Source organism: Monopterus albus, unplaced genomic scaffold (genome assembly GCF_001952655.1).
Source record: "Monopterus albus unplaced genomic scaffold, M_albus_1.0 scaffold227.1, whole genome shotgun sequence".
Taxonomy (NCBI): domain Eukaryota; kingdom Metazoa; phylum Chordata; class Actinopteri; order Synbranchiformes; family Synbranchidae; genus Monopterus; species Monopterus albus.
In genome coordinates, this window is record NW_018128107.1 from 304,334 (window position 1) to 329,265 (window position 24,932).

Genomic DNA, 24,932 nt, shown 5'->3' on the forward strand with positions numbered 1-24,932 from the left:
TCAGCAGAGCAGGACCACGCGTCTGGCTTTGTTGGTTCTGTTGGTGGGTTGCACTGATGCGCTGCTGCGTCGTCTGGGTCCTACATCTTCACGCTGCTTCATTTTACAGTTTTCTGAAGGACTTCGTGACCAAATCGACTTACCACCGCTAAGTTTCCCTTCAAATCGCCCATAACCAAACGGTGTCTCTCACGGTGGCTGCGGGCATTTGAATCCACAACTTTCAGCACGATCTGCGCAGACTGGTCCGATTACAAGCAGGTAAGAACAAACGGCATGTGGGCTATCTAAACTGAAGTGTTTACATCTATCTGCATGTTATGTCATCCTTTAAAATAAAAGCTCCTGTTTCTAATTGACTAGTGTTAAGTGCCGGTGTGTTGTGAGCATGAGATTTAATTTCATCGCAGTTCCAATGTTGTGTTCCACCCCCCTGTGATATCCCACACTCCTGTATAAATAGTACTATACCATACTGTTATCTATAGCCTGATATCATAGCTAATAGCCTCTTACTTGTAATACTTTGTTTTAATAAGGCATGAAGCACTGTACGTCTCTGAGTAATTTAGGATTGACACTGAAAACTATTTCAGTATTTTCAATGGCAGTCACGTCTCCGGAGAATAACTGAAGGATTGTTATGATGTAGAAGGTAATTTGGGGAATTATTCTTACTGTTATCCTAGATTAGATAGGGTGGACTCGGCCATAATGGGCCACTTTTTGGTAAATTGTTTATATTACAGTATGCTACGGATGAAATTTAATGATGATTTTATCAACTGCAACGAGTCTCTCAAATGTTTTTTATTTTAAATGTGAAAAAATATAATTGTATTGGAATTCTGAGAGTTGGAGTGTCAGCAGGGGGCCTCTTGAGCTAGGACACATCCATCCATCCATTATCTATATTCTAGATTATCCTGAATAAAGTCGGAGGGGGGGGGAGGGAGCCAATCCCAGGTGCCATTGGGTGAGAGGTGGGGTCCACCCTGCTGCACAGGTCACCAGTCTATCCCAGGGCTGACATGTAGACAAACAAGCACACATTCACACTCACTCCTTTTAGAGTCACCAACCTAAGCTGCATGTCTTTGCACTGAGGGAGGAAGCCGGAGTAAAATATACCAAACATATTAGAACATCATTGGCATGAAAAGCTCTAAAACACCAAGCATGTCAACTTTCATGCCTTAGTCTTAAAAATCTCATCCAGTGAAGTCTCTTGAGGTCTTGTTTGCATTTCCTTTAAATGCTGTCTTTGCAGATATAACCATCTTCATCATAGATGCCATTATCCCTGTTTCTCTCTTGTGTCTCCTCTCATTTTTCCCTTCTCTTCCTGTCCCGCCATATTTGTCTGCAATGAACAGTAAAAAAAAAAAAAGTTCAGTTTTTTATTGAAACATAACAGCTATAACCCTGTTTTTCCTGTGCACCTTCTCTGTAAGAGTGTGTACATATGTGGCCCACTTTAGCTGAAAATGGTGGTCCATTTTAGCCTAGCTTAGTCTAAAATGGGCCAGTACCTAATATGTTATTTCTTTACAACAACAAAGTTTTTTTTCAGTCTCAACATCTTTATTTGATAGAGTCTGTCAAAACAGTTTATTCTTTATTGGTAATCTTACTTATATTTGTTTGCTTTATGATCCTTATTAGTGATAAGTGAAATTGCTATGCTGTGCTCACTTACCATGCAATTTCTTTGAGAGACTTTAATCAACACTCTGCCCGCATCAGCAGCCTTAGACTAATCTAAACTGTTGATACATGTCACGTGGTGTAAGGTCAGTCACTGTGACTAGTTGTAAAATTCTAAAAAGCTAGGACGCCCTAGTCTCCTTTGGCCTATTTTAACTGAATCCACCATATCTGATGTAAGAAAAAAAAGACCAGCCTGTATGGTGGTTTATATTTCATACTTTATTTTGAAAGTTATGCATGACTTGTAGGCTTCAGAATCCTCAACATATTGCCTCATATGTGCAAAATGTTTTGATCTGATGTGTTGATTTGCATATGACAAGGCTCTGTAGTCATGACTTCTTTAATTATGATCATGTAATTGCCCAGTTCTGATGTAATCTCACCAGCAAATCACAAAAACAGTGCTCACTACATTTTCTGCATTAGCATCTTGATGAATCATTTTCAAAGAAAAGTGCAGTCATTTGCACGTTTGGAATTTTCCAGGAGTACATGAAGTCGGCAAATGATTTTCTATGTCAAATTCCTATATTCTGTGGCTTCTTTCAACTGTGGCTTAGAGCTGATTTTATCTGAGTTTTAATCGCGTTCTACTCAAAAATACTACTGCTAAAGAGGATCATGGTGTCTAGGGATTTGAATATGAAAACAACTTGATTCAACTTGAGCATGTGATGTTCCTGGATAAAGAACCAGCTGAGTGCTTATGTTATATTTGACCTTTTCAGGCGCTGCCAATGTCAATCAGGTTAAATCCTATTTGACAAAAAACCAACAGATGCTTCCTGAGATTCCTGCTTGCATGTGAAATGCATCCATTTTAAGAGAAGAAACAACTAGAACTCACCCTGATTAATTATAGTTCAGCTGTTGTTAAAGTCACCTAATCATCAGCTGCCCATTAGCATCTCCCCGAGAGATGGTTACTCTCTCTGTCACTGCTTGTAGATCATCACCTTGTTGAAATAGATGATGTCTTATTATGTGATCGGTCTGCTAAATCTGGACTCCGACTTACGAATGCTTCTATGAATGTCCAACCTTTTCCCAGACTCTTGGATTCGTGACTGTAAAATGTCAAATCCCAGTCTTGGATTTCAAATAACATGAGCATTTGTTTACAGATTTCGTATCAGCTGACAGTAGTCTGAGAAGCTGAATACTACTCATTAAAAGGTCTAAACAGGCAGAAGAGTGGCTGAACAAGGTGACAGATGCTTAGTGAAAGAGGTGTTTCTCCTACCCAACTATCTGTATCAATTGGACCTCTATTACAAACCTAAGATGCACATTCCAGTGCAAACTCCTTTTACAAATAGGGTACAATGTTTTAATCACTTATCTTTGATTAGCAGTTACAAAGAAAACTTGTATTTCCCACAATGCTGAGCTGCTCCTTTAAAGCCCAGCTTAGTATTGTGAAATGTTTTCATCCAGTCTCCATTTTCATTCTGATTCTCCATCATTCCTTATGATTCCTTTTCATCCTCCTACTGATTGTTCCCAGGATTTTTCTTCTTCTTCCTTACTCGCAGGGTGCTGGAATCTCCTTGCTGTTGCCATGAGTGCTTGCAGCAGAAAGGCTCTGACATTGTTGAGCAGTGTCTTTGCAATCAGTGGCCTTGGGCTCCTGGGAGTTTCAGTCAGCACCGACTACTGGTTGTACCTGGAGGAGGGAGTGATTATGCCTCTGAACCAGAGCACTGACATCAAGACCTCACTGCATTCTGGACTGTGGAGAGTCTGCTTCCTGGCTGGTTAGTAACAAGGGTGATGGTGTGTGTGTGGTTCAAAAAATGTGCCTGAATTTGTGATAAATTTCTGCGTTCTCCTGTAGTTTGACGGTGAATTATGTGTGAATCGGGACCGTAGCACAAACCATTAGATTTTAAAGTGGAGTGATCATATTCAAAGCTGCTCATTTGTATTGTGCAGCATCTAAATGTGTCAGAGTCAGGAAGCTGATGCTCTCACAGTGATAAATCATCACCGCATCATCCGGTTGACATTCACGCAGAATGCCATTCACGGTTCCTTCATCAGTGTGTGTGTGTGTGTGTGTGTGTGTGTGTGTGTGAGAAGTTGTAAGCATCTGATACAAGAGGCAGAGTGAGACAAAGAGCAACAGAAAGACAGAAGATGTGTCTGGATTTCTTCTCTGTTTCCATCATACTATAAAACAGGACACTTCAGTCCTGCAGTATAATTACACACATACACACACAGATGCTCACGCACACAAACTTGCACCTACAAGTCTTCTGATGCAGATGTCATCTCACAGAGGTAGCTGGCGGATGACACGGCTCGCGTCTGTATGTGAGAGAAACGCTGAAGTGATAATAATGACTGTGGATGTGATGTAACAGTAAAATAAAAATAAAAAGTTGATGAATAAATGTAAGGTAGTCACACATCATAAACTGAAGAAGTGAAATCTACCCTGAAAATATAAGTAAATCCAGGGGGTCTTTTCATAACCTGCTTTACTGATCTGTTCCATTTAAAGGATCCAAAGAATGTACTTTTAGGAGTGAATTCATGTTTAATGTTCCTCAAATAAGTGTCTTATTCTAACGGCAGATGAAAAGGAAGGCAGGACGATTCTCAGTCTGTAATTCCTCGACTCTTCTCATGTCTCATGTCTTCATCTTCCTTGCTTCATGACCTTGTCTCTAAATTTGTCTCTACATTTTTGCCTGCTTCCTCCTCAGGTGACGAGTCTGGTCGCTGCTTCACCATCGAGTACATCATGCCAATGAACGTCCAGCTGACGTCAGAGTCCACAGTAAACGTGCTCAGTGAGTAACAACAGAAACCTCAAACAGCAGCTTCAGATAGGTCAAGGTGCCCCTTAATGTTGGGTGTTTTTATCCAAGACATGTCCTTTTCCAATAGGGTTGTGTTCAGAAACCTTCTGAGTGTAGCCAGACAGATGTCTGAGTAGTCCAAGCTCTAGGGTCTTTGCTCCGCTCCTCCAGAATACTTACTGGCTCTTTATAGCAATTCACCTCACCAGTCCTTCAGTGTACCTCAGTGTCAAAGCTGTACTCAACATAAAGCCCATGTAGCGTGTCAGTATGTCATTTTATGTCTATTTCAATCATCACACTTACTTTCTCCAGCAGATGTGGTCTTGGCTCGATAGAAATCAGACGTGACAAATGATTAAATCACCTTCACTTTACTTGGGGTCGTTCAACAACACTTTGCTTAATTTCAATCTGAAGCTCATCTGTTGATGAGCATCTTTTTACACCCATATCTTTGTGACTTTTTGTGAATTATTTCTTATGTGGATATTGTTTATGAGCAGAAATGTCACACTACTTCTCTAGCTGGTTTTTGGGGCTAAAGGCAGTTTTCATCCACCCTGTCTCTTCCTCTTTTAGAGATGATCCGCTCAGCCACTCCGTTCCCTCTGGTCAGCCTCTTCTTCATGTTCATCGGCTTTGTCCTCAACAACATCGGGCACGTTCGGCCACACCGCACTATCCTGGCGTTCGTCTCTGGAATCTTCTTCATCCTCTCAGGTGCTCTAATCTTCCTCCCAGCTTTTTTCCTCATGTTTTTGTCTTCATCATCCTGACTGTCTTCTCCTCTCTCTGTGTTTCAGGTCTAGCTTTGGTGGTGGGACTGGTGCTGTACATCTCCAGTATAAATGATGAAATGTTGAACAGGACTAAAAGCAGCGAGGCCTATTTTGCATACAAGTACGGCTGGTCCTTCGCCTTCGCTGCCATCTCCTTCCTACTCACCGAGGTGAGCAACTGACCACCGACATAAATGGCATAAACAATAAGCAAGCTCAGCTAGAGCTGCAACAATAGGAAGAAAATTAATCTGCAATTAAACTGTTGTCAGACAAAGCATGCTACATTGGGTTCTCAAAAATTAGAATGTGTTTTTTGACATTTTATAGACAAAACAATTCATTATTCAAAAATAATTTGATTGAGAATGAAAATAATGTTATCTCTTTACCCCTCCCCACATATTTTCACTGCAGCAGCAGCTTATGACATTTGAATTCTAACATTTCTTGCACAGTATTAGATGTGACTGAGTGTAGTAAACACAGTACTGTCTACTCTGACACCTGAGTGTCCTCAGAGTCTTGAGTATTCACTGCCATCTCGTGGTCACAGTGAGGTAGAGCTCTAATACTACTACTGTACATATAACTACTAGCTAGACATGTTCAGGTCATCGTTATTAATCTATGGAAACTATCACACACTAAATCTTCCAGTGAATACTTTCAAAATAAAATGATCAGACAGCCAAAGAGAAGTGCTGTGTTGTTATAACAGTCCCCTGTTTAAACTTCGTTTTTGGGATAGTATATTGGATTCCAGTATATTAAATTGCAAGGTGTGATGTCATACAACCAAATAAATAAAAACATTTATGAGCTTATATATTTTGTTATTGCCTTTATTTAAATATTTTGGGTCTTTCTTCCCTGCAGAGTGCGGGCGTCATGTCCGTCTACCTGTTCATGAAGCGCTACACAGCAGAAGAGATCTACCAGCCTCATCGCCCCAGTTTCTACCGTCCTCGTCTCAGCAACTGCTCTGACCACTCGGGCCAGTTCCTCCACCCAGAGGCCTGGTCGCGAGGGCGGAGTCCCTCTGACATCTCGAGTGACGCTTCGCTCCAGATGAGCACTAGCTACCCTGCTCTCCTCAAATGCCCCGAATACGATCAGGTCTCCTCGTCACCCTGCTGAGGATTCAGTCATCACAGGTTACACAGATTTAGGAAGATCACATGAGGTCAAACAGCCAGGTGGGGGCACTTTTCATTCAAGGAAAAGATTCAACATAGATATAAATTGTGAGTTTGATGTTTTTCAGGGACTGTGGCCCAAGGACTTGATGTCGATTAAGCCGGTTGTGTTTTTATAAGGTCAGAAATGTTTATTGGGGATTTCTTGTAGCAGAAACTACATCATTTGTAGATGGAGGCACAGTGTAAGGTTTTAGAAAAAAATGAGCACAGTTATTGTTTTAGTGTTTCTGCAAAGATCTCAAAAGGTTTAAAATAAAAAACATTTTTGCCAGATGGTATACTGTACAGTAGATTATTATATGAGTTTCATCTGAAAAGGAAAACGTTCTGTATTTCAGTTAAAAATGTAACGGTGCATTTTCCCTTCCAGTGCCTCATTCAGCAGCAGTTTCTTTTTGTGAATATCTTTGCATCCTCTCTTTGAAATAAATAGATGTTCCTGATACAGCAAAACTCTATTAAATCTAAGGTAACAATTGTCTTATAATGTGGATTTGGACTAGAGAAGCTACTACAAACAGGGTTCTGAACAGGACCTTATGACTCCCTGGGCTCTATTTTCATGAGCTCAATGATGTGGTACAGATCCACTGCGTCCTACTCACTGTCCAAACGCACTTTTGGTCAGTTTACATCAGGCTCAACTGGATTTGCAGAGTTGTACATGTGAATATAGCAACTCAAATATACAGCACTGTTAAGATTTTTTTAAGTTGAATTCACCTCTCTGACCTGTCCAGGCCTGTCGGCCTTTCGCCCGATTGCTGGCTGCGCCTTATTTGAAATAACATAGTTGATGTCAGTGTTTATCCAGGGTGTGGGGCAAAGGTACTGTTCCACATATTTCACCTAAAAGACTATGAAAGGCCAAGCTGTAGCTAGTAGCAGTCATAATGGACATAAATGCAGCACTCGTAACCCTGAAAAAGTTACCTGTACCTGTCCATTTCGACAGTAGGAGAGGATCCGTGAGAGAAACAATGCAGCGCACGGCTGTGCCATCACCGAGCTGAGGGAGTAAGTGCAAATAAATGCGTAATATGTTATTTATCAGTCGGCCAAACTGAAGTTACCCAAGATAATGTTCATAAGAGACTGCAGTGATGACAGCCAACAGTTCACCTGCGTGTAACAGCGACGCTGACGCAAGCGGATGGCAACTGGGGCGGATTATGATGAGAGAGGCTGCGGTACTTATTCTGCATCGACGTGAGTAAAAAGTAGTGATGTCACTCGTGTCCGTGATTTTTACGTGAACAGTCACGTGTCTGTTCACATCATTGATTTGATATTAAGAAAGAGGGGTTCCCTGTTTGTGAACACTTTGGACTAAAGCTGCTTTTATTTATAAATAATCTAAAAAAGTAAAGTGGCATTCATGTGCACGGTAAAGTAAAAATTTCATTGTACAGGGAAACACGTTTCCTGACTGTGCATATGACAATGAACACTTTGACCTTGAGATACACAAAGCACCTATGTTACTTATGCACATCTACTGCCCACGTAAATAAATATAACATCACTGAGCACTGACTGCAACATTATTATTATTATTACTGTTATTCAATTATTATTATTATTCACATCCATAATAGTTGTGTTGTGATGCCAAGGCCTGTTAGCAACACAAAATGTGTCTACTAGATCCCAGTAATGATCTTTAATGAGGTGAAACAATTGGCTGGGAAGCCTGGATACCAGTGTTCCAGTCTTGTGTCAAAATCCGTTCCCCCATCTAGATGTGTTTCCCCTTGTTGAAAGTAGGACACATTTTCAGTTTATTAGTATTGAAACTGACACTATGACTATTGTAGACATTGTCTGAAAACCCAGTAGGTGGCGCTCTGTCATCAGTTATTCTGCTCCACATCCCTCTCCCTCCTACGTTTTCCCCTCCTACATCATTTCTGTTATTTCACCATGTGTAGAATTATATGCCATGCACTCAAAAAGGCCTATCACGGCATCTCATCAGAAGTATTTGTATAATTAAATAATGATTGCTCATTACATTACGTAACTATATGTAGGTAAAGACTAGCACCAATAATGAATGCACCATACATCTGCTGTAACCTTGTTTACTTTATGTAGATACACATAATGTACAATGTGACCAATATTTTTACTAATATAAAAGTTAATGTAACAATAGGCCCACACAGGGCAGTAGAAGATAATATTCTGCCCTGACCACAAGGCTTTCATTTTATTTTACAATCACATAGAAAACTACTGGTGTTTTTGACATCACCAGTGATATCATCATCATCATTAACATTTAACATCATTATCACTATAATCTTTATCATAAATACAACCATCTTTCTAACTCATCAGTCATGGCTTTTTAACAGCATCGTCACAGTCACTGACCAATATTCTCGTCATCATGATTATCATTATAGTTGTGTCTTTTCTTAGGATTATGTTTAAGGCTTTTGTAAAGTAGACCCCAAACTTCAGCTGATGCTAACTTTTGCCCCGTAGGCTCAAACAATGTTACACAGAGTGTGCATACAACAAAGAAACCAGAAACCTATCTATACATTATATATACATACATAACTTAAGTATATAGTATGAAACCATTTCACAAATGAAAATAAATACTAAAACTGATAGTTGATTATTTATATATGTGTGTTTTTAAAGAGGAACACAAAAGCAAGTAAGGATCTGTAGGATTACGAACCAAATGCAAACAGGATCACAACAAAACATCGACCTTCACTGACATAGGCCATAGACAGGGGGAAAAGCTTAATCAGACTGGTACCCTATAGGGCTGTCGCAGAACCGCTGATAAAACTTAGCCAGTAGACTGAAAAGACTTTCTCTAATGAAAGTGCTTTTAGTTAAAATCCTTAAGATTTTCATGAAATCTCATGATACTACAGTATGTATGATCATTTGGAAGAACCAATTAGCATGTTTACATTGTGGAGTGACAGCTGTAAATATTAGTTGTTGTTGGTGGTGATGGACTTCGCCATTCCCCCACTGGACTTACAGGATAAGGCCGGCCATATTCTAGATTAACAGTACTTTTAACACTCTACATACAGCGACTAAAACCAACAATGATTTGCCTCTGCTCAAAGTTAATGTACATCAGTGTGTCAGTCCTGGAACAGCTTCTTCATCCGTGTCATAGATCTCTGTTGTGAAACACACCGCAGCACTGGGTGACATGTTTCTTCATTAGGAAACCCCAGACCTGACTGTGAGTAGCTAGCGGAATGTAAACAAAGCAATGTAACGTAAGCACTGCAAACAGGACCTCACACATATACAGTTGACTTGGACTCATGCTAACTTCAGGAAAGTATAGCCGCTTGCTCTGAGCCTTTGGGGCGACATAGTCATGTCTGGGGTTTTGTTATGAAAAAACGTGTCACCCGGTTTGTTTCCGTGATGTGTTTTAATCATTTTTGAACAACAACAAAGATCTGTGACAGACTAACAAGCTGATCCAGGACTGACAGACATGAACCATGAGCAAAGGCAGTTCATTGTCTGTTTTAGTCTCTGTATGGAGATTGATGAAAATATTATTAATATGGAAAATGACAGGCTTTATCCTGTAAATTGCTTTCATATACACAGTAGATTCTCAAGAAGCTGAGTGCATGCAATCCAGCGTTAAGGTGCGGTTATACTTCTGCCCTATTAATATTTGCTTACAGGTTGCGACTGCTCTGACATCATGTCCAAGTGCAGGGAAGCTTCATGCAATGTTATTGTACCTTTACAGTTTTTAATTTTATCTCTGGTATATTAAGTTATTTCCAACCCACATTTCCCACTGCTGCAGCTTTATATTAAAAACACTGAACGGGCAAAGCACAGGATGGCTTTTATTACAAAGAAGCCAAAGGAAATGAAATCGTATTTGACACTGAGATTAGTGCTGACAGTCTTTTTGTCAGCAGGTCGTTTTTAATTTTGAAAGGCAGTAATGGAACAAGAAGGATCAGCCATAGCGAGCTAGATGAAAAGCAGCAGGCGACTTTTTAGCAAGGTAACCAGTTCCAAAAAAAGGAATGGGATTGCAGTTGGTTATTTTTCACTGATTTCTCGACTAAATGTTAGTTTGATCGGCTGCACTGTAAACAACTAAACTATCTACTTTGTCAGAAAAAGTAGATGTTCAGCGAGTGTTTACTTGAGTATTAAAATATACTTGCTGTCACCACCAGTCAACAGGTGTTGCCAAATCAATGAAATTTTAAGGATTTCACTACTTTCAAGTCCAAAAAGCAAGTTTCATCTCAAGACTCGGCAAAAGCTCCTTTACTACTCAATTAAAATAAAAAGTATGCACATTTCAAAATTCTCTGCTCTGCACAAATGTGTTTATGGAATCAGCCCAGCTGACTCAAGACTGTAATGCTTTGTTAGGAACCTGTATGTAAGCCAGTGCTGCTTTCTGAGATTGCTCTGAGCAAGGCTTCAGCTGTGGCACCTGGAGAGAAACTCTCCGCACCGGAGTGAGATTATTCCATGGTCCAGTTGAGGTTATATACTGCACTGATTTCCCCAACAGCTCCTAAACACTTCTCTCTGTCCGCCTGTCTCTGCCTTCCTCCCTCCTTCATCTATAGTCACCCTTACGGTTTGACAGTCATGCCGCATGTAGCTGACCACACATCTGAACTCTCATTTTGAATTACTATGACTTTTTCATAAAGCGCAGCGGAGGGAGTGCTTGTAGCACCCACACTGTAGATTCTGAGTGCACTGATAGCATGCTGCATACACACAGACACACACACTGTTTAACCCACATGCATGCACCTGAAACATGGCAGTTGTGCTTTAGGGAAAAATATAAGAAAAGTTATGATCATGAGAGGGGAAGGTAGGAGGTGTGTGAGAGATCGGGGATAAACAAACCGACTGGTTGGTTGTTCATGTGCTGCTCCATGCAGAAGCGAAGTCCACATATCTGACTTTCCTGGAGTGCTACTGTCCCCTCAGTAGCGTGTGATGTGTCTCCAGCAAGAGTGCATGACTTTTGGATAGTCCAGGGGAGAAACTGAGGCTTTTCAGAGGTCAGCAGTCTCTTCTGTGGGGAACTAGCTTTACCGTGTGTGGCTATGTGTTCATGAAGTGAAGGAGAGAAAGATGGCAGGACTGGAGGTCGAGAAGATTACCCATCCTCACTTCTTGTTGGCGATGCGTCTCTTCCTGGTGGCCAGCATGTCGTAGAAGGGGTCTCTGCTAATGCTAGCCCTGGAGAAGAAGCCAATCAAAGGACAGCAATGAAATAAATAATGTCACATGAGAGGACGGTCTCGAGCCTCTTTGATATGGAAATGTTGGCCGATTTATGCAAACCCCTGCCTTAACTACTGTAGATCAAAAAAAAAGAAAAGTTTGTTTGGTGACCTAGTTTGGTTTCCATGGTTTCTGAAGAAGAGCCCCCCTCCCCAAGATTTTTCTTGATACTCTGGTTTGCTGGAACCTCTCACCTCCTCCAGAACTCAGCCAAATACATAGTAAAACACACAATTGCACATTTTCCCACTCACTTTTCTGCAGGTTTATAGGTCTAAAGGAGGGCGAACAATGGTTCTTGGCATTAGTGACTCTCTTTTTTTGATCTAACAGTGGTGCAGTCGGTAGAGCACTTGTCTCCCAGACAGTTGAAGGTTCGAATCTCGGTGCCTGCAGTCGAAGTGTCCTTGGGCAAGACTCTTTCATACAGTTCATTGTCATATTCAACAACCCAGTTTCATAAAACAAATTCCACGGTGGAACGATTGAATCCAGGCAAGGCTGCCGTGACTAATATGGTATAAGATTTTCTCAGTTTCTGTCCCTAAAAAGATGTTTAAAAACTAGAATGGAAACTATAAAAATACCCACTTTTACAAAAGCATTGTGTGAATTCACGAGAGACAACAGCCCAGTCTCTCCATTTTACCCAGTTGGTAGCATCATCTGGGCCTGTGTGTTTATGACTCCAGATAAGCAGAAAGTGCATTTCTTCTTTGATAATCTCTTGTTAAGATGAGGGGGAAATAATTTCTGTAAAAAGTCTTATATCTCCCCACGGCCCCGAGTCCTCATGAACCCCTCGGGTGAAGCGCACCTTGTGGCTCGTTAGCCTCTTTGGCTGCAGACGCATGAACCCAGTTTGGATTTGGTTCTCTTGGATAAGTTTGCTGGCTCACCCCTGGGGTGCTACAGTATAAGCAGTGACTAATCTCCCATCACTGGGGAGGGAGGATTGCACTATGTTACAGTATATACGTGTACTGTACTGCTGAGCAAATAGTCTTTGACATTGCACCATCTTCTTTGGAGCTCAACCAACATTTAGTTCACTTTCAGTAAGGTTGTTATTAATGTGAGAGCTTTGTATGGTATGCGACAGAAAAACATTTTTCACACACAAACAGACGTGTAACAGATTAAAGTACAACCCTATAAAAAGTGCCTTAGTAAGGTGTTGGGCCACCACGTGATGCCAGAACAGCTTAAGTGCACCTGGACATTGATTCTACATGTCTCTGAACCCTACCGGAGGAATGGAGGCTGTTCTGCCAAAAGATAGTTCATCATTTGATGTTTTGATGATGGTGGTGGAGATGCTAACATGCCACTCCAACATCTCCCATATGTGTTCAACTGGGTTGAGAACTGTATCCAGGGTATATTAGAGTATTTCCCAAAAATGTACCATGAATTGTTCCTTTCATATTGTACAATATCGTATTTGGCATCATGGGTTTGGTGGTGGCAAAATCTACTTACCAGCATGTCTACAACTATAAACGCGCTATAGCTCATTATTTTGAATCCAAACACATTGTTTACACATCTGGCCCCAGAGATGTCCCAAAATGTCCAACAGTTACTTTTGTTAAGAGTAATTGTGAGAAGTCTTACTTGATGGATTTAATCCACTCCTCTTTCTCCTCCGGCGTGGGTGCAGATATCCTGTACACCACATGGTTGCCCTCAACAACACGCCCATCTGCCTCTGTCTTGCAGGCTTTGATCACCTGACCCTTGTGATTGGGGTTATACAGCTCAAAACAGTTCTACAGACAGAACAGGATGCAGATGCAGGGCATCAGTAACGAGCAGCTGTCAGATAATTAGCCCTGACCAATATTTACAAAATGGATGTGTAATAAACACAATAATCAAGGCAGAAGAAAGATAATTGACATGATCTGCTGTATGGGTGAGGCCTCTAATAAGGCGACACTCACTGGTTTCCTGGGCTCCTCCACCTCCCTGATGCTGAGATTCTCCAGTGGGATGATCCCACGAGGCTCCTTGTCCTAAAGGAGAGAAAGGGAGGAAAACAACAAAGCAAATACAGAGACAGTGAGTGATAAGAAAGTATAAAAACAAGCACACAAAAAATAATATTAATTATAAAAGTGGCAAAGACCAAAGTATAGGGAAGAAGAGAGTCACCGCATTTGTTTTTACTTATGTTTAATACTGTGACCACAGTAAACGTTCAGCCACAATCATTTATGTCCCAATGTTGTCACATTGCGCTGTTCTGGCTGTATCTTTGACATAAGACTGTAGCATCAAAAACTAACTATTATTTATTAACATTTTATTACTCATTCAGCTTTTTTTTGTAAGAAGAAAAATATTATTCCTTCAGTCAAATTTACATACATTGTCCACCTTTTAAAATCACTGTTTAAAAATTTAAACAAATGCTATCTTTTTATGTACTGTGTCATTTTTTTAAATTAAAAAAAGTGCATAAAACCATATAGGCTATAACAAATTTAAGATTCACTTCTTTATATTGTTGTATCACTCTCAAACTCCAAAAGTTGTTATAATAGGACATACCAAATGTTTAAATGTCCTCCCAGCTGGTTTCATAAAGCAGACAATGTTCAGTGAGTAGTTTTTATTCTTGATGACATCAGTGAACAGAGACTATTTCCATTTCATTTGGTTTTTCAGTAGTTCTAAGTAGCTGTTTCAAGTCAACTGCAGTGAACCACCACACATAATTGCCAAAAAGGCATTTTATTAACTTTGACATGAAACTCACTGTTGTGTATTCGAAGTAATAAAGGCAGTTGTCCGTCAGGATGAACCACCTTCTCTTCCAAGTTTTCACTCGGCCCCCTAAGAGGAATAGAAAGAGGAGAAAGGAGAGACTCAGAGGCCTCAGCGCCAGACTGACTGACTCCCGTCAAGAGACAGTGACACTTTTCAGTGAAGCTGATCCACGTCCACTCTGATTTTATTTTTTTTTTTTAAATTCTTATTTACTTTTAAAGTTGTACTGATCATATAGTGGTACTGTATGAATATTTGCTGCAAACTCACTTCTCCTGAGTCAGAGGAGTTGCTCTTAAAAACAGTGACTTAAGCAATGAAAGAAGATGACAACACATTTTACGTCAGTTTAGTTTACTGCTATTATTCACTTCCCATGTGAGAATGGCTGCTTGTAACAGACGACATGATTACACCATGTGACAATTGATGCATACTGTAAATTTGTTCTTAATATACAATCCAGTATATGCCACTAAAAGGTCAGTTTATAGCTGATCTTAGGTTGGTAACTAGTTTTTGGTGTTAATACTGATAGTGTATTTTGAAATACTGTATGAAACACAGTTGTTCAGTCTGAAACAGAGTGGCTATAGAGGTGCTAAAGTGGATTTTCTTCTCTCATAGTATCTTTAGACTGAATTTATATTTCTTTTGTTTTGAGGCTTTTTGTTATTTCTCCCTCTGTGAGTGGCCCCTGAAAACTCGCTTCTTTTATTTTGAGGCTTTTTGTTATTTTTCCCTCTGTGAGTGGCCCCTGAAAACTCGTATGAGATGCTCTGGATTGTTGGGCTGAGAAAAAAGGTGCAGTGGTTTGATGCACTGTATTACTACCATTGTGGTGTGTGGGGTGTGAATGTACACTGATGATATAGAGAGAAAGTGCATTCTGACTTTTTGAAATATGCAGCTGATCCAGTTAGAGTAAAACCGAAGCAAACCAAGTACGTGATTACAGTCAACCACCACTGTCTCTCCCAATTTCTATCTTAGTTAAATGATAACTCATGCAACTGATACATAATTACTGACATTCATTTTTAAAGGCATACAACCTCAGTTGGGCTCTCAGGAGAGGAGAGCAAACATCATTTGATATGAACTAATGTGACCCCTGAAGGAACACACATTGTGCACACATAGAGTACGCAGAGCGAGTTCACCACCTCGCACATTAACGTGTGCAAACTACATCCAAAAAAAAAAAGCAAAGAGAGCAGGCACAGATGTCCAACGTGTTGGTTTGAAGTAGAATTCAGCTTGAGCCTTGTAAAGCAGGGCCACTGAGGCAGCTCTGCTGGAGGTACGGTACGATGCGTGCATGCAGGCTATGCATATACAAATACACACTTGCACCCAAAGTTTAATTGGAAAGTGAAGATGTGTATGTGAGAGTACACAAGCGCTTTCTGATGATTTCCCCTATGTGTGTCTGTATGAGTTTGTTTTAAGCTAACATTCCCGATTAGTTCCTCTCAATAATATCCATCCCTTACGGCCACAGCACTTTTTAATGCGGCATTTCCTTCCTTTTTGTGTGGCGCCCCTCATGAACCTCTATGGAACACGCATCATTAAAAAAAAGCTCAGTTTCCTTACATTTCAATAAAGTCTGGCTATTGAATTAGCATGGCTAAATGTTCACTAAAAATAAATATTTCTTCACTTGCTCCAGGATTTAAGAGTCAAATTAGAAATAATATAGTGAGAACTGGTGCGAGAAATGGCTCCAGGGAGGAATCATACTAGAATGTAATCATGTCAGGTTTGTGAGCCACAATGGGGCTATTTGCATTTCTATTCACTAGTTGAATGAGACTACAGAGACGTTACATAGCGTTAAAAGAATGTGCAAGTTGAAGCCAGGTGTGTGCGTTTGTACATGTAGTAATACACTTAATCACCTCAGTCAGTTTGCGGTTTAACTTTTGACAAACAACACTGATAACATTAAACAGTTTTATGTTGAGTAATAAATAAGAATAAAGCTGCAAAGTAAAAAACTAAAAGTACTCCTGCAAAAACTTTATACAGGTATATAGATGTGCTAAAGTGCTAAAGTAGCCACTGTGGTGAATAATCCTGCACAATGACAGCTGTTTTGGCACTGCTGCATGAATTTGGTCAGCACGTTTAAAGGTTGACGGAGCAGACAGGTTGCTGGCTAAGTGTGGCAGGTAAAATTTATAAAACACAAAAGAGCACGAGTGTCAATAACCTCTATCTACAGTTTAAGTTGTGACTGCACCGTGAGAATAGAGCCTCAGTTGTAGAGAGAAAAATGCTCGAGTAACCGAACACGGTCATTCAAGACTTGCATTCCCCTCAGCAGGAGAATGTGCAAAGCCACACACGAACCTAATTTGAGCAGCCAGCCCTCTCTGTCTGGGTTGAAAAACGTGTGCGTCAGGTCATTCCCATCATCCTCTGGGATCTTAAAGGGTTCGCTCTTGATGCTGTCATATAGATTCTGCAGAAAGAGGAAAGACACTGCTGAACACAAAAGTAACTGACTTGTATTAACACCTCCGCATGAGCACACACACTTCTCCCCCATCTCCAAACATTCAACCCAGTCTTCATATTAACAGCACATTAAACACGACACTGACAGATTTCACTGTTGGAAAGCAAGAGACAATATTTCACATCTGAGTGCCTCTAGGAGCTGGGAGAGACTTTAACATCTTTTTTTGTACTTAAAAGAAGCCAAAGGCACTTTGGTGCAGACGTCAGCTGACAGCATGTGGGCAGATCAACTTGTTTTTATGTCGTTTTCTTCTTGGTAAATCGTTCAGAGGGAAGAGCTTATTTTGCTGAGCTGCAGTGTCTGTTAGTGAAGGATGACTCTGCTTTGCATAGGTCTCTGTGTGCTAAATTGGAGCACAGATTAACATTTTGTATGTACAATATTTCAAACCCGCACTAGATCAGATATACTTGTCAAACCTAATGAAGTAATAAGTCAAAGCTCTCACCCTGAGTAGCTCCTCTGGGAGGTCTCCCCCCTCATTGATGCCTCTGTTCATTGAGATGAAGCGCTCCACAGGGGGCTTATCTCTGACGTTGGGATTGTGCAGGCTGGTGTTCAGCATAATGATGGCAAACGATAGGACGTAGCAAGTGTCTGTGGAGGTAATTACAAATTATGCCACTAGGAAACAAAATACAGCATAGACCCATGTCTCTGTGTGTAAAAACAATTTCTTTTTCTATAGAGTGTGTAAATTATTGTTTAAATTAAGAAAAGCTGTGGTTTAAATAATTGATATCATTATAACAAGGTAATTCATTAGCTAATACTTACAGAGTTAAATAAGCTCCAGAAATTAAATTTCATACATCTTCCAGATCAAATCCAAATGAAGTCTAAGAAGTAAATTCTTATATTCGCATATTCTTTCAAAGCAAGCACAGGCTGTATATGAAAATTCAACTCATTTATTATAATGGTACAGGCCCAACCAATGACTTGTGATTAATTAGACAGCAATCAATCAATACATTTTTTCACTTTAAATTTAATACTCTGTATAATAAAAAGAAGATTTAATCAACAAAAAAGCTCATATTCAGGACACACAGCGCCCCCCCTGGCCATGTTGCATCGAAGTCACAGTAGTACTAGACTCGTGAAACCCACACATAACACACAAATCCATATTCCATTACTCTTGTGGCTCCACATCATACCTCCTGCTCACCATCCTCCACCTCATCCATCCACACACTAGCTGCCCCAGTCAACATCCCCTGCGCTGTTATTTACGACCCTGAACTAAGTCTGGGTTTGTTGCCACTGCACCGCATCAATATTCATGACCTGAGCTGTCACCAGTGTCCTCCTCAACATTTGCTCAGTTAACATAGGAGCTGCAGACGATACATGATGCGCCAAGACTGTACTGACGGCGTCTACTGACCAGTGATCAATTTCATTATCACTGCTGGAGACACAGATAGTGATTATTCTGCGATTAATGAGCAAGCTGATAACTACAGTGGAAAAAGGAGAAGTAACTGGACTGTTGGCCCAGTGAAGTTTTGACTGAGAATAAATAAACCTCAAACATGTTCTCTGACAAACAATAAGCTGGTAGGTATAAAGCAGTCATACTGCTCAAAAGTTGTGCCCACATGCTAAAGATTTATACAGCCCAAACTGGTCCAGCTGTCTAATGAGAGAAGACAAACAGTCAGCAGCATTGATCTGAGTCTGAGGTGGTCTGGCTGGCCCACGTTATCTGTCCTGGGCTGTCTGGCCAAGTCTGACTCATATCTGCTGCAGTCTGTGCATGTAGTCCTGTACCTGTGGACTGGAAGACGCCTGGATTGCATTGGCAGTACCTGGAGGCAAATGCCTCCATCATACGATCAATCTTCTGGGCTTCGCCAGGAAGTCTGAAGCTCCACAGAAACTGCCTGCAACAGCAGTAGGAAAAAGAAAAATATGACGACGTCAGTCAGTGAGCTTGAAAAGCAAGCATGCATGAAACCTTTTTGAGATTTAGGCGGCGTGCACATTCTTTAGAGACCCTTTGTAACCTGTGCTTACCCATAGCACCTTTTTCTACACAGACTCATAGAGATGTTTATATGTATTTTTGCAGAACTATAATTACAGCCGGGGGTCATGTTCAGACTGACATTAGCACTGATTCACTTCTGTGTGACCACAGTGTTGGTGCAACAAGGGAGGCCCCGGTAAAAGGGTTTAACCTGGATTCATTTTCAGAATCAGACTTGGCTCTATTGGCCACGTGTGTTGGACACACCTGCAATGTAATATCATCTCATAATTCACAGTTGGCCAATCAAATATGGAAATGCATATCAAGGCCATATTTTATTTAAACTTAACTCTGCTGTTTATCTTGTAACTGTCAAGACAGACTATTATGATTGCATGATGACTTCCCAGAGTTGCCTCATTGCATTATAAACTGCCGTACAGTGCTTTTGGTATCTGATAAGCCTCTAAACTCATAGTTGAACTACTCAAACTTTGACACCCACTCCAGTGTGACCCACGGTGCTGTTTTTGATCGTTAAATCACCTTAAGGCTTGTACAAGGTTGAGGTCTGCAAACTCATGAAGCTCCACAAACGCCTGCAGGACTTTGATGTTAAAATCATCCCTGGAGGAGAGGAGGGACAGAACAGACATTAGACTCAACACAGTGCAGTAACAAATTCACTTACAGTTTTAGTTTTGGGGTCAACATGGAAAGGAAAAAGTTGCAGTCAGGTCGCAGCACCAGTGTCAGATAGAACGTCACTGTGCGAGCCAGGCTACATGAAACCTCTGGTGTTTCAACAGCCCAGTGATACCCTTTCATTTAGAACCACATTTCTGATCGGTTATTTTACTGGCACAGGTTGCTCCATAAATCCCGACTACCAGTTTCCCCGGGCTTTATGCCCACGTCTGAGCACATGAAGTGCAGATTTGACAGAGAGAAGGAAGGAAAACTAAAGAACTCACCGTTCTCCTAAGTAGTCCCCAATGACTGTTTTGTTGAGCCCCTCGCCTTTGTAGAGGAACTGTGCAATGTCTTCTGGGGTGTTCTGGAGAAGGTCATTCTCTAAAAGAAACTGGATCCCCTGTTTCAAAAAAGGGGGCACACTTAGACTTAATTTATCAGTTTTTATGTTTTAACAGCCCTGATGGATGGAGAAATTTCAGAATGTCATTCAAGTGTCTCAATCAAATCAGCAGCAGATTCAGCAGAAAAAAAAACAGTTTTATTAAGTCAGACAGACAATCAATTCAGGACCTGACCTTTTTAGGGTCCATGTTGAATTTTTTCCTTCCCATGGCAATCTGTTTGTTTCTTTGTGTAGTTTTGCTGCAGTAGAGAAAACAGACACATCCGTCATCTGCCAGTTAAGGGTGTGGTGTCGTCCCCAGGCTGCACTGTTTGTTCAGTAGGTCGGTATGTGACAAGTTCATCCCTGACGTGACGTGACGTTGTTTGTATGCTACTCTGTAAACTGTGTACAGTGGGATTAAACTGAAAAAACTGAATTAGTATCAACTGTACTGTATTTGTGCATCTAGTTCCATCCTGTAGCTGTTTGGAGGAATAGTTTCCATTTTAATGTTACTCATCTTCAAAATAACATTTTGCATGTGCCCTACAGGGAAATCTCCACCTTTGTGGCTCTGTGCAGCTCTCTGCTTCCTTTGTGCCCAAAATAGTCCAAGCCCCTTTACCAGCTGCACCGGAGACACAAACACACGGACTCACATCACCTTATCAACCAATCAGATGGAAGCCTGTGAATATACAGACTGCTGGGCTAATGTTTAATCAAGGGACTGTCCCACTTCACTCCTCAAACAAACGGGGATTAACACACACAAAATGACAGGTGCGAGGCTCAGCTGTATGTCTGAATGTCTTATTAAAGGACAGAAGAGGAAATGGTTGAATATTGAAGTGATTAGTTAAATGAAAATTAATCAACATTTTAAATAAATCAACATTTGTACACATTATGTGGGTTTTGGATTGTTAGCAAGCACTGAGAAGACACCGCCTTGGGGTCTGGGAAATAGCACTGGATATTGTTCATTTTGTGGAGTTTTATAAACTAAATTAATCAAATGATCACAAAAGACCACTTATTGCTAGTTGCAGCCTTAGAATGAACAATTCAGCCTTTTCTTTGATGGACAATAATGGCAGGGAACCATAGAAGAAACTCACCTCTCTCCCACACAGGTTAGCTGCTCGATCTCTGTCATTACCTCTGCAATCTCACACTTCAGCCGCTGCAGAAAACACAGCAGCAAAATGACTCAATCTCTTATTTCATATACTAGAATTTGTTTCAATAATTCTAATAAAAACATAGAAGAGGGCAAAAAGTACATACTGTTTGAGGATCCTAATTTGATAGTTACCTCTAAGTTGATAGCAAAGGGCATCCTAACAAAAGGCTTCTGTACAGTCAGGGCCAGGTCATATGGTTAAAATCACTATTACACTATCTTAATAGGTAGGAAGGTAGATAAGAGGTGACAGGAAACACAATAGGACTAATGTTCTGATTCACAGACTCACAACATGGAAAAAAAAATCCCACTAATATTCAATGCTAAGTATGATGAGTCTTCAGACAAACAAAACACTTGCTTAACTGATTCACAATTTGCTCAGACTCATATCATCCAGCCCTACCTATGATACCTTTTATCGTTCATGGACGGGTACTCACTTCAATATCATCGAGGAGCTCTTTTTTCCTGCGCCGTATGTTCGACAGCTCATCTCTTTCCTCCACAGACAGGTCCTCGGGGACTGGAATATACAGAGAGAAAGGAAAATGAAAGACCATGTGTGTATGTGAAAACGAGAGAGGGGTAGGGTCATGAGGATGGACTGATTTCACTGTCCACCCAGCCAGAGTCACGAGGATGAGCTTGACAGTATCTAGCTGTTCAATTAATCTGTCCAGGCTGAATTACATGAATACAGTAAAGACCAATGTATTGTGGCAAAGAGCATAAAAGTACATAACAGAGTCCTATAAGTAATACAAGTGTAGAAAATCTTTTTTAAAAACAACCAATCACAGCCGACCAAACGTAACCCACAGAAACGTCCGTATTGAAAAGCATACGACTTCCATCAATAACATCCTGTGTGTTTGACGCACACAACATCCCATCTGGCGAGGCCTGGCCCCTCAAATGTTGGCTTTCTGATAGTCAACTCTTATTTGGGGTAATTAACACTGCAGAGAGAGTGGCACATCATGCAACATACGTGCTTTACTGCATGATCTCACAAACACCATCTACACCGATGTCATGCATGGTTATTCCCCAGACTCACCTTCATTTAACCATGCCATATCAACCTCTCTCCCCATGCCCCTCTGAGGTCTTCCCCCCTCTCTGATCCAATTGAGAACGAGATGACGGGAAGTAGGTCATTTTCTCATAGAACTGCACCAGATTTTGCTTCTCCTTCTCCTGTCTTTCTCTCTCTCACACACTCCCCCTCTGCCTCTCTTTTTTGTCCGCCTCCATCCCAATGCTTGAAGTGGGGGTGAGTGCAGATTGAAATCCCCCTACAACTGAATCATATCGCTAAGCAGCTTTGCAAGTCAGATGCCCCCCCCCCCCCCCCATAACAAGTCAAAAGAAAATTGGCTTCCACTTCTCTTTATCTTTCTGCTGCATCTCTCTCACATTCTGTGAATCGCTCCCTCTCATCTGTCTAGTTCTGTAAGACAAAGTGTCAAAAGCAGCATGGACCATTAGGTTATTATGTCCTGAGGGTTTGGAACTTGTGTTGTTATTACAGGCGAGCAGTCGGTGCAGAGAGCACGGATCCAGATGGGTGGACATGGCTTTTTTTTTTTTTTAACTGTTTAAGGTTTGTGAGATAAGGGATCGACAAACTGCAAGACTAAACAGAACAGAGACAGAAGAGAGTGTAATCATACAAAATGATTGAGATCATACAAAGGTGAAAGCAGTGGGGTGTTAAATAAATACCATGTCAAGAATTAAACAGTTGACTCAGCCTTAATTTGTCGCGATATCAAAGGTAGGTGGCTTTTACTGTCTTGACTGCAATTACAAGATTAAAATGGCCACATGCTGTAGCCCACATAGCAAATAACGCTTGTCCTTACAGTTTGACTGTGATAAACAAATGAACTGTAAATGTTCTTAATGTCAAAGAATCAGCTGTCATTAACACAGCTGCTACTTATTCAGTTAAATTCTACAGTATATTTAGTGGAAACTGTAAGACTGTCAAGTTAAATGTTGGTAATTAATTGGCGACTGGGGAGGTAGATGGACAGTGTGGGTGGATGAATCTGATGACACCAAAGGGTTTTGTTTTTCTTTCTTTCCATTTTATTCAGTTTTAATTTAAATGTTGTTTTTCTAATCTATGTTCAGATAGAATCCAAAGTGAATTTTAGACAGTGTGACTGCATACACAGTCAATGGAAAGATAGCATTTTACTTAAGTAAAAGTACAAAGGTATTGGCACCATATGCTTAAATTACCAAAAGTAAAAGTATTCATTGTGCAGAATGGCACATTTTACATTGATGTATATCATATAATTTGATTATAATTATTGATGCATTGTTGTTTTTGTCACTTTAAAGTTGCAGCTAATAAAGATGGAGCTAATTAAACTACCTAAACTACTATTAAACTACTTAATTTGATTAATACCTAAAATGTAGTGAAGTCAAAGTATGAAGTAACAGAAAATGAAAATATTTGAGGACAGTGCGGATGGTACTTGAATAAATGTACGTAGTTACTTTCCACCTCTGGTTTATATACTGATCTGCATCCCAGCCATAAAGTGAATAAGCGGATTTCCCAAAATGTGACTGTCACGTAAAGAAATTTTAACATTATAATACAATTCTGTCAGTTTTCACTTGGCATCATGAGTCTGTTACCTTGCTTGAAGATGACATAAAGGGGAAAAAGTTGGAAAGAGATGTCTGCATGTCAAAGAAACAAGGTTACAAAAGGATGCTCTCAGTGCCAAACAGCAAAGAAAGGAAAAGACTCGAGAGTGACGCAGAACCAGAGACCAGACATCTTCACATGTTCTGCTTCTGTTGCTCTCTTTGGCTTTAGATAAGTATCCTCATAAAGCAGCAATTGTGGAGCAAAGACACCCTAAAGGGAACCTACGTCTGTAATGCGCAAAACACTCCTCCATCCCTCCTACTCTGGCCGAAAGAGCTTGGCTGGAGAATGGGACAAATTGTCTGAGGAGACGGGATCTGTTTGCTAAACAATTCTCCGACTGTATGTGTTTTGTAGCAATGTGGAAACCGTGCTAGTAATTTGCTGTTGTTGTGAAGGCAAATGTATAGCAGAGACCGGACATCTTATGCATTATAGATGAAAGTCTAGGAATCTGTGTGTGTGGAGAGCAGCCCTCCTGAAAAAGAATTCTTATTAGGTTTTATACAAACACTCCATGCTTAACCCCAGGCACTGCTGATTTCCAATGTAATGGCACACACTGTTTTCATATCATGCCAGGGAGGCTGCTGTACCAATTGCAATTGATACACCATCATAATAGTTCAAACTTGCATGCTTAGTCTTTTTTCCCCAATGGTCCCCAATCATGCCAGGATGAATAACCGCCACTGTGCCAAAGCTTTCTCAGACCTTTTCCAAAGAGAACGTCACTGAGTTTATGCCTTCCTCTTTCCAGTCTCATCATCACTTCTAGCCAGCCAAGTCACCATCACCTCCAGGGGTCAGAGCAAAGGTCAGTGAGGCTACACGAGTCAAATTCAGAGGATCGATGTCCCACTAAAGCAACATACAATAGCATTTACTGTGTAGGACGAG

General features: G+C 40.7%; 2 protein-coding genes across 4 annotated transcripts in view; one reads left to right on the plus strand and one right to left on the minus strand.

The window, feature by feature from the left end:
• On the plus strand, nucleotides 1–7,034 carry cacng5b (calcium channel, voltage-dependent, gamma subunit 5b). Its single transcript, XM_020619836.1, has 6 exons — nucleotides 1–261; nucleotides 3,249–3,470; nucleotides 4,428–4,514; nucleotides 5,106–5,246; nucleotides 5,330–5,475; nucleotides 6,185–7,034. The coding sequence occupies exons 2-6, from the start codon at nucleotides 3,275–3,277 to the stop codon at nucleotides 6,443–6,445; spliced, it is 831 nt and encodes a 276-aa protein (XP_020475492.1). The 5' UTR covers nucleotides 1–261; nucleotides 3,249–3,274; the 3' UTR covers nucleotides 6,446–7,034.
• Nucleotides 7,035–11,129: 4,095 nt separating this feature from the next.
• The window catches only part of LOC109971539 (cytohesin-3-like), a 28,135-nt gene continuing 14,332 nt past the window's right edge, over nucleotides 11,130–24,932 (minus strand). For 2 of the 3 annotated variants that reach the window (XM_020619857.1, XM_020619855.1), the window contains exons 2-13: nucleotides 21,793–21,875; nucleotides 21,282–21,346; nucleotides 20,351–20,417; nucleotides 20,054–20,172; nucleotides 19,626–19,706; nucleotides 18,878–18,990; nucleotides 17,547–17,695; nucleotides 16,927–17,038; nucleotides 14,558–14,634; nucleotides 13,740–13,811; nucleotides 13,411–13,565; nucleotides 11,130–11,748 (exon numbers count right to left, since the gene is read on the minus strand). In XM_020619857.1, the coding sequence (XP_020475513.1) occupies nucleotides 11,676–11,748; nucleotides 13,411–13,565; nucleotides 13,740–13,811; nucleotides 14,558–14,634; nucleotides 16,927–17,038; nucleotides 17,547–17,695; nucleotides 18,878–18,990; nucleotides 19,626–19,706; nucleotides 20,054–20,172; nucleotides 20,351–20,417; nucleotides 21,282–21,346; nucleotides 21,793–21,875 (1,166 nt within the window). In that variant the 3' untranslated portion in view covers nucleotides 11,130–11,675. Of the gene's footprint in view, nucleotides 11,749–13,410; nucleotides 13,566–13,739; nucleotides 13,812–14,557; nucleotides 14,635–16,926; nucleotides 17,039–17,546; nucleotides 17,696–18,877; nucleotides 18,991–19,625; nucleotides 19,707–20,053; nucleotides 20,173–20,350; nucleotides 20,418–21,281; nucleotides 21,347–21,792; nucleotides 21,876–22,412; nucleotides 22,521–24,932 lie in introns of those variants that run through there. The other variant, XM_020619856.1, reaches the window with a different exon arrangement.